This window comes from Phalacrocorax carbo, chromosome 2, assembly GCF_963921805.1.
Source record: "Phalacrocorax carbo chromosome 2, bPhaCar2.1, whole genome shotgun sequence".
NCBI classification, from domain to species: Eukaryota; Metazoa; Chordata; class Aves; order Suliformes; family Phalacrocoracidae; genus Phalacrocorax; species Phalacrocorax carbo.
Genome location: NC_087514.1, coordinates 47350438 through 47366316, shown reverse-complemented (window position 1 = coordinate 47366316; position 15879 = coordinate 47350438). Strand labels below are relative to the sequence as shown.

Here is a 15879-nt window from a genome sequence, read left to right as displayed (position 1 = left end):
CTATTTCACATTATTATGGTAATGTCATTCAGCAATTCTTAAAATCGGCCTTCTTGGCCTTGGACGTTTTAAAAGATTAATGTACAAATTATTTCAGCTCAACTTATTCACCTCATTTCTGCTCGTGTCATGCCCAAAGTTTTGTTTAGATAAATAAGATAGATAACTTACTGCTCCAGATGGTTGTGGGTGGATTGGACCTAATAGATTCTCCAGTTTCATGTTTTTAAGTTTTTTTAGTTTGTGGTTTGTTGGGTTTGGATTTTTTTTTAATTTTACAGAAGCCTACATTTAGAAACCCATTTGTAGATCTCCTCTTGTGTGCAGCTTAGACTGCATTTGGTTGCTCACCAAAATAGCATGCCTTCCAAAGAAAGATTAAAAATATTAAAATGCAGCCAGCACAGTGAGCGGTTCAGTTCAACTGATGTTACACAAATGGGCTGATCCTACTGCCCATAGATAATATACATTTGAATCTTGGCACCTGCTGTTGGATTGGAATTCAAAATGAGAAACAGCAGGCCTCGAGGTCTGGAAATAAAGGCAACACAAGGAAAAAATGGTTCTCTGCCTGTTAGTAAATAATAATCTGCAGCAGCAAAGACAAATGACAAGGATCGTAGAAAACACATAGCACTGCGGACATCAAATAGATATTGGGGCTACGACACAATGGCAAACATTCAAATTCAAATTGTGAGGTGCATCTATATTAATTATTTGCCTATTTGTATAACGACAAGCTTTTCAGTATCTAGCAACATTCTGCCTAGCTACTTTCTGCTATATCATGCTGTGATACTCATTAAATTCAATGTTGACTAATAAACTCCAATTTGAAATAAATTCTGGGAAATAGACATAGAATTTGTTCAAAATTTTGCTGAAATCAAATTTCCATTGAAAATGCCCCCCCCCCCCAATCATGCTTCATCTTCCTCACATTTTCCAGGCAGTTTTAATTGTTAGTTAATATCCTAAGGTTGTTCTGTGCTTATAGGTGGCCAACAGGTATGTTTAGCTGGTTAATACTGGGTTTGAAAATCAACAGTAGTTTTATTACCAAATTAACAGGAAGTATCAGCCTTCTTTTACCCTGTTTACTTCATTAGCTTTATTATTATTATTATTATTATTATTATTATTGTGAAATGTGTGATACATGTTTTCCAAGCTTATTTTACTTTCCCCAGCCTCCACCTCTCCTTTCTTGCTTTAGGATGAGCTCACGGGGAGCTATTAGGCCAAAGTTTGTTTATACTTGATTGGCTTTAACAATTTACTCCATTTGCTCTCTCACCTCACTTTTCTTCCACTCTTATTAGAAGCAGGAAATACAGTTCAAAGAGACAGTGAAAAGGGAGAGAGATCTGAATTCTCCCCATAGCAGATGTCCTAATGCAACATCTGTAGAAAAGGGAGAATACTTAAAAACAAGCAAACAAACAACCTCAGCAGTGTAACTGAGGATAAGTGTGTGTGTTGTGTATGTTTAATTGGGAAGGGGAAAGGATGCGAGATGATACACTTTTAATCGACTTTAAAATATGGACAGTTTAAAGGACTAAGATCAAGCTTGTTCTCCAGTTTGTTTTTTCCCTCCCTGAACAATCAGAATAAGGGGGTTTCTACAACGGAGAGCTGTCTGTATGGGGCGTTGCAATGAGTGCAACTCTGGCATTGCAGAAGATTATAACCAAAGAGGTGGGAGCAGGGTGCTGCTAGTATTATTTTACAGCTGAATTTGGCCTTGCTGTAATTAAACCTTTCTAGATATTCTTACACATTTCATCGACGTGTCTATACACTTAATAAGAACTGGTTTAGCACATTTGAATATACTGTGGCAAAATCAGATAGCAGTTAAAGGTAAATTATTCTTTACAAATAGAAGAACTTTATCTGAACGTATCCTATTGAGAACTTGGTCACTGCCACCCGGGCAACCGATACCAACTGATCAGGGTGCTGAAGGCACATGGCGGATGCTTTGTGGGTGGACTCCTCTCCTGGGCACTGGCTGTTATAAAGCTTAAGCATCGCCCGAGGACTGCATTATGTCTTCAAAACAGGGGCATAATCCTTCTGCCAGAAAAAATGATTCACAGACCTTCTGTTGGTCCTATCCCAGGAGGGGATTTTGTCCAGCTCAAATTAGGATGACAGAACTTGTCCTTCAAAGCCTCACAGATTTCACTGGCTTGACTCCTTCCAACTTCCTACAGCTACAGTTTTTCAGCTGTTTTGTAGGACTGATAGTTCACTCTTTAGATTTATTAGGCAAATTAACAATTAATTTTAAAGTACTTTCACAGAACCATCTATGGTCTGCTTTATTTGCTGGCTTTCAAATTACAGCAAGAATGATAACGCAAATTTGTTAAATTTTTTGAAGTCTGTATATCTGAAAATTTTCCTGACTTTACATTTATTAAGAATTAAATTTTTAAAAAATAATCTGGTAATTACCTATAAATTCATTAAAGTTCAATGATAAGTAGCAGAAAAGACATAGTTCATTAGAATTCTATTAATTAAATCGTTCTGCTTATTAATAAAATTTGACCTGCTTTCACCTATTTAAGAATGCTTTTTTCCCCGCTCAGTTTTTGAAAACAGTCCATTTGTTTCAAGTTGAAAACGTAGGGGTTCAAGTAGCAATACAGGTAAAACAATCTTTTCAGTTCCACAGTTTCCTCAAAGTCCAATGTATCTTGCCAAAATTGGGCCGATTTGAAGAGAATAATCAAATTTGCTATGCAGAAGGGCAGTTAAAAACTAAGAAAGTGGTTTTATTTTAACCAGCTTTATTCTGCTCTAGACCTAGCTTTATTTATATTGCTTTATTATTTGCTTCGGTGCAAATTTAACTCCTTGGAAGCTCACCATATGCCCAATTCAGCTCTCAGTTACACCAAAACAATGATAACCAGGCCTTGTGCGCTGGTAAAACAAAGCTGAGGATTTGTGTAGGTTTTCTAAAAGAGCAGGGTCAAAGCCCAGTGAGTTTACAATATACATCTTTTTGAGAAGTTCTGGTTTTTGCTGCTGCTTCCATGCAGAACTTCTTATCCCACCTCCTTGTTGGATAAGCCTAAATTGAGGCAAAAAGGGGTGAAAAGATGTGGTCTGTCTGAACTACAGGTTTTAGACAGATGCCTGGAATTGGAATACAGCACTCATTAAAAGAAAGCTGAGCTGTTTGCTTGCTATGAATGAAATACTTTAGTATTATGGCAACCATGGCCGTGGGGCTTTGCTGAACTCTCAGAATATAAAAAGATAAAGCTTATCAAAAGATGCCATAAAAAAAATTATGGCTATGTCTAGATTAAGGGAGAAAAGGATGAGTTACATTCTTTATTGGTTTCCACTGCTGTTTCTTGAGAAAGGCAATGGGACGAGTCATCTAATTAGATATATGCCACACTTGCTGGACAGACTGGGCAAAAGCAAAGTCTTCCAGAAATTGTTATCATCTGAATGAGCTCATTTTCTCCTATATTTGCAATTAATTCTCTAATAATTCTGCTCTTTTGTTTCTTTTCTTCCCACCATTTTTTATGGTGATAGTTTGGTAATAGTTGCTACAAGCATTAAAAAAAATATCAGAGCAGAAACAGGCGAAAATACAGAGGTAAAACCAGCACATTACTTCTCATCACAAGTGGAGTAAAATGGAGAATGGAGGTGGTTCATCACAAACTTCCTGTGTAAATCACTGTAATCTCATGCACTGGTCCACGCAGGGTAGTGCTGGAGCTCAGAAACCTGATGGTCTCCTTTCTTCCTCCAGACTAGTAATATCACTACAGCAACAAGCCATGGAAACTGCTACAGTGAAACTGACCAACGCACCATCTAGTCCCAGTCTCCAAGGGAGTTTGCAAAACATGTTTCAGAGCTCAGTAATTAGTAAATAAACAAATAAATCTCTAAATAAAATAGTGCATCCAGGTGCATCATGCAATAATGACCAACTTGTTTTCCTCTGCTAGCTTCAGCCAACCTAATAACACATACCTAAAACTTAATAATCTGTTCATGAAACAAGAGCATGAAGGCTGAGACCACCAGCAAATACTAAAATTCAGTACAAACGGGAAGGGAAGATGCCGGGATTTCACCTCGCTCCACAAGTCTTTCCTTGCGTTGACTGTATAGGCTGGAATGTGACTAACCCTGATTGATGCTCTATGGGAAAACATCTGGGGAGATGCTGCAAGACACCAGGTAACAGCAAGGCAGCAGGTAAGTGCCATCACCAACACCCGCGCTCCCAGGGGAACATGACCTTGTCCTCACTTCTGCTCCAGCCAGCAAAGCTGAACTAACACAAAGAGCATACTACATCCTTACGAGAGCCATGGAGCTATCCTTCTCTTGTAAAATCCTGAGAAGAAATTTTGGCTGAATCAATCAGGGTTTCTCTAGGGACTGCAATGCAGACTTTCCATTCCCAACACTATGGGTTATAAAACAATGGCCTAGCTTTGAATTTACCTTTTGAGACGGTTGTCAAAAGAGTCTTAGAAGATGGAATAGTGGGTGACTGCTGATTTTTCTCTCTCTGCTGTTCATCAGTATTTACACCACACCATTTCTCTCAGCTTCTTTTTACCTCTCTACATGTCTGTTTTCTACTGTGCATTTTCTCTTGATGTTCGTCTTTCTGGGTGATACAACCATTAAAATCTATTTCTCTTGTAAGTACCCCTTTTCTTTAATTAGCTTAGTTACCTTCCCTGGACCTTTCGTCTGTCATGACCTTTCAGAGATGAGCTAAATACACTAAGCATGTTATTAAAGGCAAGAACATACCATTTAATTAATGAGAAGAATAAGTTTTCAATATTATTCTCTATACTTTTCCTAATGCCAGTTTTTGTTATCCCTGCTATGCTTATTGAAGACATGCTTATTGATTTATTTGAAATTATTCCTAAATATTTCCCTTGAGATGTTATACTAATCCTATATATTTTAAATGTGATTGGAAAGCTTGAATTCTCCCCTTCCTCTCAAAAAGCTAATGTCACAATGGCATAAAATGTAAATTATCTGGCAGTGGTCTGTAGGGAATTCTGCCTGCCACCATTTCTCTTTTCTTCCTTTGTTACGATATTTCTGGTTTTCCTCCCAATTCTTCCTTGACTTGCTTAACCTAATTAATTTGTATTTCCAGCCAGGGTTGAAACCCTTTCATTTGTCTGAGTTTTATGTGTATATATGTATGTATATACACTTATGTGTGTGTATAGATGCACATTGGACTGCATTTGTATCACTCTCAAACACTTCCTATGGCTTCCCAGCTCTTCACCAGCTTTAATTTGTCATCATACCCAAAGTTTCAACCCTGCTTTAGTAAAGTCACTGTAAGATTGGTTTCATTCCAGAAGGAAACCAGAACCAAATTTTCACCTGAAAATTATGTAAAAGACTTCTGAACACGACAGGTTAGAGGAACATAACTAACTCTTACAAAATCCAAACTAGTTGCACCAACCAGGTATAGTTCATATTGACACTTAACAACTCTATTTTTAATTATTTTCTTATTGATTTTTTTCTTCTGGTGTTGAAATACGGTTCACTGGTCTGTCATTTCTATGAACTATCTCTACCACCTTTTTCTCCCCCTTTCTAGTACATTGTTGGCCGTCCTCCAGTATCATTGCGGTATATAGTGGCAATATTTTAATAATATTTTAGCTACTTCTTTCTGAAGTTCTTTAGTGTTCCTGCATTTGTATTAGTGTGAGTGGTGCACTGCAATTTAATATCTTGATTTACCATCACCTCTTTTTTTTAATTCCTCTATTTCTGACCATTGTTCAGTTTCATCACCTTGAAAAATGTAAACCCAGGACAGGTATTTCCTCATGGCCCACAACAGAGAAGAGATGCTGAAAAATGAATTTCTGTGAAACCTTTTTACACTCCTTGTCTTTCCTGTCTGCTGAAACCTCTGGCTATACCTTAGCTGTTCTTGTCTTATTGTACCTAAATACTTGTATAACTACTCGCTTGTAACTCATCTTCTATCAGCTCAGGGCACTGAGTCCATTTACAAGTTAGATTTCCCACATGCCGGCACAATGCTGCTTTACCCTACAGATAGGTCATGATTTCATGACAGCTCCTTCAGCTCTGAATCTGCCTCCAACAGAAGTTTTCTACAAAATCCACCTGGCAGTATTGGTAGTGGGATGCATAAGTCCAGAGGCAACAAAGACAGCAATCACAAGACAGACACATTTAAAAATTGTACAGTGAGTTAGCGTCGTAAGTCATTTAAGTGCAAGAGATCTCACCTCCCAAATGCTCTTAAGTACAGTCAAAATGTTATCGCATCCATTTCCTTTTGTATTAAAAACTTTGGGGTAACAAAATTTACAAAAATTCCAGACACACAGATCTCACTGGCAATATAATATATATATATAACCTCTCATTTCCCAGAGGAGCTTAATTACAGGCTCTCAAGTGAAAAAGGTTGAATGAGTTTCATCCTAGGCTCAAGCAGGTCATCTAATAAAAATTGTCCTTCCAAGTCTATACAGAATATTTATTTCTGAAGAACAGCCTTACTTGAGGTTAACTCTAACATAGATCAGATTTATTAAGTAACATGTTCGCCACAGATAGCCCCTGAAGTTGAAGAGTATCCACATACACAACTAAATGGTTTGAACACTACAATTCAATTTCAACAGCTAGCTTTAATCCCTGCAGATGCACATAGTAGCTGTCAGGTTTTGCAGCTTGCAGAGTTATTGAATAAGCAGTCAGAAGCCTGTACAACTCTCTGTGATAAAGTTGATCATCGCTAAGAAAATCCATTTGCATCCGGAAGAATGCTGAACACCATCACTTGCAGCAAGTCTTTCCTGGATATTGGCAATGCCCACCTCGATATTTTATGTTTATAACCCATTAAAAAAATACCTTGCTAATGGAAATGTAAGGTTTTGAGGCACATCTATTAAAACAGAACAAAAAGGTAATCTAAGAAAGCTACCGGATCACTTTCACTGCTGCTGTAGGACAATGCAAACAACTGTCATGCACCAGCTAGTATCTCCTGAGTTTTCTAAAATCAAAGAGGCTTTTGGCACATTTGAAATCACATATACAAGATCAAACCATTTTTTATGTCCTGGAAAGCTCTACTCATTTTGGAGGCTGCGCTGATTGGGGTCAGCCTACTCAAGAAGGAACAAAAGATTCCTGTGATGCTCTGAGGTGCATGGGAGGCTGCAGAATCTGGTAGGATCCTCCTGGAGAGGGTTTCCTGCCACACTGTCTCATGATCTTTCTCCACATGTACCTCATTTATATCTCTCTTCAACATTTGCCCTGCTTTGTTCCTCTTTTACCAGCAGACTCTCAACAGGTGTATCCTGCATACGGGGAAAGATCAGGACCCAAATAGCTTCCTCCAGACCAAACCCAACAGCTGCTCGTTGCCTCCTTTCAACAGCAGACCAAAACTCACGGTTCAGCGTCAGCCTATTTTAATTTCTTTCTCTAGTGTGAAACGAAATTTGAATCATTAACTCCCACATTCGTCCAGCACTAGCACTAGACTTCTTCTCACAGGGGACTGTGTTCCTGACAAGCCCTCTCTACATGGAGTCTTTCTGTGTATGTATCTGTGTAGTCCCTCTGGATAGCGTCTCCTTTCTGTCTAGAGCACTGAACAAGAACAATGGTGATCACCCCAAAATGCAGTGAAAGAAACAAACTGCCTCCATAAAAAGATCAGAAAAAAGTCCCATTATGCTGTACTGATGCCCGTTAGCCCATCTGAGCACCAACCTGCTAACTCCTCAGTGACCACGTAGCTACATAGTCACAGAAACAACATGCAGTACCTCTGAAGAGGATTGGGCTGAAGTGCCTGTGTTGGAGTTCCTACCATGCTGCATCGTGACTGAATCCAGCACAGCTTCACTGAAAAGAGGCTGAGGGTGAGACACTGAAGAACCAAGTTCACTATCGCCTTGGTCTTCTCAGCAAAGGTTCACAGCAGCATGAAAATCAAACGGGGAGGTTTTATTTTGGATCACTGGAAAGATTTGGGCTTTCGAGCTACAAGCCTGACCTTTACCAGGGGATAGCACTGAATCTGTCATCCTGTCTCATTATATGCATGGGACGGTTATATCAGTAGTAGGTTTTGTTATGGTATTGCTAAACCCTATTTAACGTTTCTAAAGTAACGTTAACAGTTTCTAGTTTTACAGAGGAAGCACTTTAAAATGCTCCCTCTTTAAAAATTTGCTCTGTTTGGCTCACGTTTCTTTGGAAAATTCTGGCTCAACGTTGTCACCAAGAAATCTCAGATCCTCGCCTCCCTTTGCCTCTCTCGCACACACGCATGTGGAGATGGCATCTTACATATGGCCACTTTAACATTTTTAAATTTCAGGACAGAGTTATTCTCTTTATTCATGAACACGTCGCTGAATGCCTGCATTAAGAGTTGCCAACTAAACGGGTTTTGTTCCATCTGCTGTGACCATTTTCCAGCACCGTCTGATTCACCAGCGTCCCTCCTCACTGAGTCCATCGGGAGGTCTGCAAACGGCAGGGCAGAGGCTGCAGGTAACAAGAGGAGGCAAAGCTCTGCAGACCTGAACGGGGGTTAAGGAAAATGTGGGTGGCAGTTAAAATGGGACGGATACGGCAGGGCTCGAATACCGCTTCTGAGCCTGGAAGGTGCATTTAATGGGAGCGTAAACTACCGCAGAATTGTACCTTGGGATAAATTATAGCTCACCCTCAACATCACCTTTCTGTGGTACTTACTGCCATTACGCGTTGGCAGTTCAGTAGGCTACAGAGCTACCAATATATATTTGACACACTCTTTTATTCATTTTTGATACTCATGGCTACAAAAATGGGGAGAAACGCAATGAAGCGAAGCTGCGTATTTTCAGATTGTTATAAAATGCCCTAAAATAATGAACAATTTAAAACACAAGATAGATAATTTAAAACACCGCACTTTGACATATAAGTTATTTGTACTGTGATCTCTTTCTTGTATTGTTTATAAACAAAGTAATTTCTATAAAATCAAACAAACCATAAACTCATTCATCTTTCTACTATCAGAACAAGAAGTGGGCTGGGATACAGCCTGTTCCATAGAACCGACTGGCCTATAATTTTAAGCCCTAAATCCTGTAATCAGATTCAGTAGTACAGCCCTGAACCTGCAGAGAGCCTCACTGGCCTGCTAGCAGCAATCCAAGAGGTACTGGATCCTCCTGGAGGATGTAAAGATTTAACTAAACTCAACAAAATTTGGTTCCAAATCAAGGTTCATTCTATGCTTCTAATTGGAAAATATAAAAGAAGAAATGGGAAAATTCATACATTAGGCTTGTGATTTCATTAGTCAGTGGAGTCATTCCAAATTGATAATTACATAAAAGCAATCCAAACTTGGCCTTTAAGGTTATATTCTATTAGTTGGCTAATACCGTGTAAATTCTATATTTGAGATGTATCCTGCAGTCATCTCGGCCCTTCTTTTTTAAGGGAGAGTTCTGCTTAGAATCCACTGATACAGCTTGGGCCATTATTTTATAATTTATCTTTAAATCGAGACTGATTTTAGGAGCCATATTTGTGTCCATGGACAACATCAAGCAAGAGAAAGAAAAGTGGTGAAAAGAAATTTGTTTTCAAGTTGCCAGTCGATAAATAGCTCCAGTTAAAGAACTATGCAGAAAATACACACAAAAAAATCCACCATTAAAAGCATGTATACTGTTGGAAAAAGATATTATACTATAAAAATTAGTTCCATGCATCCTTACAGACTGTGAGTACCAACCATTGAAAGTCGATACCATATTTGTTGGCCTAACATGTTTACACAGTGCATCCAGGCTAGGCATAATTTCACTACTTTCATAAAGTGCAGCTTGGGCTTAATGAAGGAAAACCTACGATGATAACAGTAGCAATCGGAAAAGTTGCATAAGTGAGATAATCCCTGTGTTGCATGTAGGAATACCTTACTGTGTGATGCCCCACTCTGGACCTAAAATGGCTGTTTTGCAGGGGATGTTGTTGCCTGGTGACCAAAAGTGCATCTCCTCGGTCACAGAGGGATGTGAACAGTTAGAAATTGATTTGTTCCTGTTGCTCTGGAGGAGACCATACCCGTAAAATAGATTAAGCCACCACATAATCATCTATACATTCTCCTTGCTGGCATGCTTAAACTTGACATTGAAGATAGGCCTGTGATTTTGAGCTACTTACCAACCAGGCAGGGGAAAAAACAGGATAATACCTCGTGCACTACTGCCCACAGAATATGAAAGTAGACCAAGCCTCAGCTACTGGGAGACTGCAAGACACCCCTGCTTCAATTAAGTCTGTGTTGTACATCTTGCCTGTTCCGGTGCAACCTCCCAGTTGCTATCAGGCTCTCTTTCTTTCATTAGAATCAAGTAGTTAATTAGCCCCAGCCTGTCCTCTCTCCTTCTCTCTTTCCCTTTAACGCAGCAGTAATGATGTCTAATTACCAGCAGCAGTGGATTACAGCACCATCAGGAGCAAATCTCTCTGGCTGACAGCAAAGCTGAGCAGCAAATCTTAAAGCTTCAAGGAGAGAGTAATTCCTAACGAAGTATTTGAATATTTGCTTATTTTTGACCAGCCTGTGACTGTAGAGTCCAACTTGTAATTTCATCTGTTCTGTTACTGCAGAGGGAGCACTCATGCTGCCAGAAGTGATTAATTTTAAATTGGAATTACTTCTACCTATGGTGAGATCAAGTGATGGCCAAGAAGAGGGAGAGGATGAGGGAAAGTTTCACAGTTTGGGGATCTGCTACTGTGCGTGGCTCTCTCTGTGGACTGGACAAGCTGAAATGTACGGGATAACAAGAACAAAAATAAAACAGTGGCGATGTTTCTAAATGGTCATAAATTAATAAACTCTTAAATAATTAGTAAAAGTTAAAGAAATGAGTGAATGGGCTTTTAGGGCTTACCAACAATTACTGTCTGATGAAAATTCAATCTTTTTCCCCTGTAATTTATCATTCCTGGCTGGGTGAAAATCCTAGGCCTCTTGAAGTCAACAGGAGCTTCACCACGGGCTTTCTCCAGGCCAGGGTCTGCATCCCTGTTCTGTCAAACAGGTCGTTTCAGAGCCTCCAGCGCCTGGCAGGCGCTGCCCCGGCCCTGGCAATAGCTCATACAGACCATTGCCACCCCACGGGTCTACTTAAATACTTGTCTGCCTCTAGTAATGGGACAGTGACACCAGATTCGTGGGTTTAGGAGTGGGGCGGCATTTGTTTCTCGGAGTTGGCTGCTGTCTAAGAGCACTGAGTATCAACTTTTCTCATTTATGCTGGATGACAGATGTATGTTGGCCAGCAGGAAGAAATTTTACCTGCAGGCAAGGCCTTTTCCATAAGGGTTTATACGTCATTGTTCAAGTAATATACAGATATTCAGGAATCGCTTAGAGATAGGTCATGCTAACTTTCCTTTCTTGATTTTATTAGCAGCCGTTCTTATTTTATTAGGATGCCTGCTTGGTTGCTTAAGCTATCTAAAGATAGCTACTCCCGTATGAATACACAGTGGAGGGTATGATTCTGCCAAATGAACACAGGTAAGACCAGCAAGGCCCTCAGCCTCTGACTGAAATCTCTGAAGGAAAAAAAAATGAGAAAGATTGTGATTATTTGATTTGAAAATAAAATAGAAGAGGGGATGTAAGGTGGGACTCCAGGCTCCCACGGCCTAGCACAGGTTAAGAAAGAACAGACAAGCTGATCATCACCGAGTCTTGTGTTTCAGAGGCCCAGAACAGCACTTAATTTTTAAATCCCGTCTTGTAAAACTAAGGTTAGCCTTTTTACTGAGTAGCCTAGTCAATGTAATTTTTAAAAATACTGAATTTGCTTACAGTCTTGAACCAGCAGCAAAAAGGATAATCTTAGGTATAAAAGGGCATGCCTACTGGCTCTCCAAAATTATTATTCCAGTAAGCAGAAGGGATATTAAAAAATCCAGACCTAATTGGAGGCTTCTGCTTTAGACAACGTTTTTGTTACAAATCGTATCTACAGTACCCTCTGGGGTCAGAGATTAGCAATCAGTCATCTAGCGGTAGAACAGAAATCTGCCAAATAACCTGAATCTATAGGCAGACCTAGAACGCTTTGGTGAATAAAAACCACAGAGAGGGAACAAACTCTGTCCAGAGCTTCTCTTTCACTTTCAGTCTTCTTATTTATAAACTCCTTAAAATTAATTTCCCACCTCTGCCTCCTCGCAGCCATGACGGCTGTGATGACAAGGGGGCAAATATGAGCCGGCCCCCGGGAATGCCCAGGTTTATGACTTCAGCGAGGCAGAGAGAGGCAGATTTCCCCGGCAGCCTACGTCACAACCCAACCCAGAATACTTTCCAAGAAGCCCCTTTTGCTGCGCCACCCAGCAACCTTCCCGTTAGGTCAGAATAAGCTTCCATGCCAAGAAGGAGAAGAAAAAAAAAAAAAAAAAAAAAAAAAGAAGAAGAGAGAATATTGCTCATCCAAGCCAAATGCCCAGGGAGGAATATTTTTAATTGCCGGGTTTCCTTTCTCAGCTCCCCCTCCCCACCCGCCCCATGCACAGACAAAAGAAGCTTAGCTTGTGTGACCCAGAGCACAAGAAGTAAGAATAATGATACGTTAAGAGAGTTCGATAGGCAAAACCTACTTGCGGCCAACAGTCCCCATCTTCTTAAATAGGAAAATCTGTCGCTCCTGCCACCACCAAGCATAATAGCTCTCCCGCTGTCAGACCTGCAGCTCCGGCGCCTGCCGGGGGATGCCACGCTACCCCAGCCCATCGGCCGGGGAGTTCGGAGCCTTATGGCTGCGAGGCTCCCGCAACAACACACACACGCACGCACACACCGCAAAAAGAGGAACAAAATACACCCTTCCTTCGGCCGTGCGGAAGGAACCCCCTCTCCCTTTGTGGAGCATCCTTTCTCCCCGCCGCCCGCAGCCGCTATCGCAGCCGGCGTTTTGCAGCCAACCGGGCGCATATTCGTGCCGCTCGGCGGCTTTATGGGGCTGCGGGTTAACAATAAAAATTTAAAAAAAAAAATAAATAATTTTTTTTTAAAAAAAAAAGGAAAACCCCAACTGATATCCCGGGGGAACACCCCCACCCCCACCCCCACCCCCCCCAAACGATGGCCCGGCGGCACGCCTGGCCCTGGGCCAGGCAGGCTACCCCCGGGCGCTATCCATCAGCCCCGCCGGCGGCGGGGGGCCGCTGCCCGGGGCCCGCCACAATGGCCGGAGCGGCGGCGGCGGCGGCGGCGGCGGCGGCGGCGGGGGGACAATAGCCCACCCCAAACCCGCCGCGGCGGCCCGGGAGTGGGGGGGTGTGTGCGGACACGGGGACACGGGACGGACGGGACACGGGGGTGGGGGGGGGGGACACACACGGGGACACAACGAGGAGGAGAACGACACCGACCCGGCAAAGGGTGTGTTGTGCGCACGATCGCTTTAAATAAAAGGACCCACAAAGAGCTCCGGCGGTGTATAATGTGACAGGCAAACGCAACATGGTGATGATGACTTGGGGGAAGAGGGAGGAAGGAGCCAACTGTGGCTGCGGCTCCCCCTGTGCCTCTCGCTCCCGGAGCGGGCTGCAGCGGCCGACATAGAACAAGGAAGACAATTCTCTACTAACCGTGGTTTTGACTGGCACGTACAGCACTTGCTTCCCTCCTCCAGCACCACCACTGACCTCGTCCGAGTTGCCGAGCTGGAAGCCTTTAGATTTGACCCAGAATTTGAATTTGGCATTATCCGTGGAGCTCGACTCGGAGCCGTTGAGGAGCTGGACGATCCGGTCGTATTTTTTACGGGTCACCGTCTTGGTTTTTCCTGAGTCCCCGTAAGTCCTGAGACACCAGTCTTGAAACTGGCGGTACATGTCCCGGTCGCTGCTCTCCATAATCTCCTAGCACACACACGCACACATGCACACGCCGGGGCGCACACACACACACACACACACACACACACACGGAGGCAGACAGACACACGCACACGCCGCCCCGCAGCGGGCCGGGGTGCGGGGCCGGGCCGCCCCGCCGCACTTTGCACCTGTTCACCCAGCGCTCATGAAAAATGCATCCACCTCCGAGCCGGAGCGAAGGAGGTCCCGGTGCAGGCAGATCCCGGCGGATTTTGTTGTTGTTGTGGTGGTGGTGGTGGTGGTGGTTCGGGGGGGTGGGGGGCCGGGAGGGGGATGGGTGGGGGGGGCAGCAATCAATTCAATAGTGTGGCAATGTTCTCCTTCATATTTTTTTTTTTTTTAACAGGAGGCAAAACGGGTCTGGTGGAGGCTCCTCTTATCCTTCCACTCTACGTGATCAGTCTCTTTAATAATTGTGCAAGGCAGGACTATCCCACTGGCTCTGGCAGCGTCTTACCCGGAGAAGGTGCGGGTGGATAAATAATTAAAATCCTATCCCTCGGCTTAGCGAAGAGAAAAGAAAATACTGACTCGGATCCTTCTTCTTTTCCATACATCAGCTGCACCCGGATTCACTCTGGATAGTGCAGGTGAAGGGGGGGGGGGGGGGGGGAAGGGGGGGAGAAGAAGAAAAAGCCCACCCTCCTCCGCCCCGGCTGCCTTCTCGAAAGGCTTTCTGTCTGTGTCCTGGCGGGCTGTGCCTCCCCACAGCAGCCTCGCCGCGCAGGGCGGAGGAAGCACTGAAGGGCAAACTGGTCTCTTTGCTCCCCCTTTATTCCACGGCTGGGCGGCTTTGCTTTACGTATCCCCGCTCCGGGCATGAAGGTACTGGAAAGAAAGAAAGTTCTTACCTGCGATTTTCTAAGCCTAATACATCCGATCCGCGTTTTAAGTACATTTTTTTTTTTTTTAATTTAAGAAAAAAAAAAAAGGTCTGTGAGCGTTTCACTTCCTCATATTCAGTCCCACTTAATTTTCAGGTGCCCTTTTAGGAATTTTCCTCTATTTATTTACTTAACAATCCCAGCAGATCAGCAGATGGAGAGGAAAAAAAAAAATGTAAAAAGCAAACCAGATATCTACGAGATAGGCTCGGATATTGGACCAGAGGAGAGAGAGATCAGTCCCAGGAGGATGTTGGTAAAGGAAAGGAGGCGGCTCTCGGTGGCTCTGCCAGTGTAATGATGGTGCTCACACATGTAGGACTCCTCGGGTGCGGGGTATCCTTTGGTCTCTGGGCTAAACTGGCTACAAGGCATTCAAGTAAGTTTGCGTGCGGCTGCTGAGCAAAACCCCCTTTTTTAAAGGGGGAAGAAGAAGAAGAAAAAGGAGAAAAAAAAAAAAAAGCAATCTTGTTTTTTTTCCTCCCCCTCCCTGTGCCACAGTTTCAGTTCACGCCGGAGATCTCCGCGCTCTCCGCGGTCTCCCCCGCCTGGCCAAGCAGGACACCCCCTCGCCGGGGGGGAAGGCCCCGCGCCGGCGCTTCCTCTCGTCGCCTCTCCGCGGCCGCGCCCGCCCGCGCCTCCGCCATCCAGCGCCCGGCTCCGCGCCCCCGCCCGCAGCCGGCACCTCCGCCGCCGGGGCACCTCCGCCGCCGGGGCACGCGGCCCGACCGGGCTGTGCGGGGTGGTGCGGGGCGGGAGTGGGGGATGCGCTCCGCCGCGCTGCGCCGTGCCTTGCCGCTCCGCTCCGGGCCGGGCTGCACCGCGCTCCGCGGCGGGCTGGCGGCGGCGGCGGCGCACCGGGCCGGGCCCAGCGCCGCTCCGCGCGCTCCCCCCCCCCCCACGCCCCCCCCCCCCCTTCCCCGCGCGCCCTGATTGGCCGCCGGGACAAAAGTTT

The 15879-nt window shown here is 43.8% G+C and overlaps 1 protein-coding gene across 2 annotated transcripts in view; it reads right to left on the bottom strand.

The window, feature by feature from the left end:
* The window catches only part of NOL4 (nucleolar protein 4), a 198429-nt gene extending 182992 nt beyond the window's left edge, over positions 1–15437 (bottom strand). For both annotated transcript variants that reach the window (XM_064442777.1, XM_064442778.1), the window contains exon 1: positions 13750–15437. In XM_064442777.1, the coding sequence (XP_064298847.1) occupies positions 13750–14016 (267 nt within the window). In that variant the 5' untranslated portion in view covers positions 14017–15437. The remainder of the gene's footprint in view (positions 1–13749) is intronic.
* Positions 15438–15879: the final 442 nt, after the last annotated feature.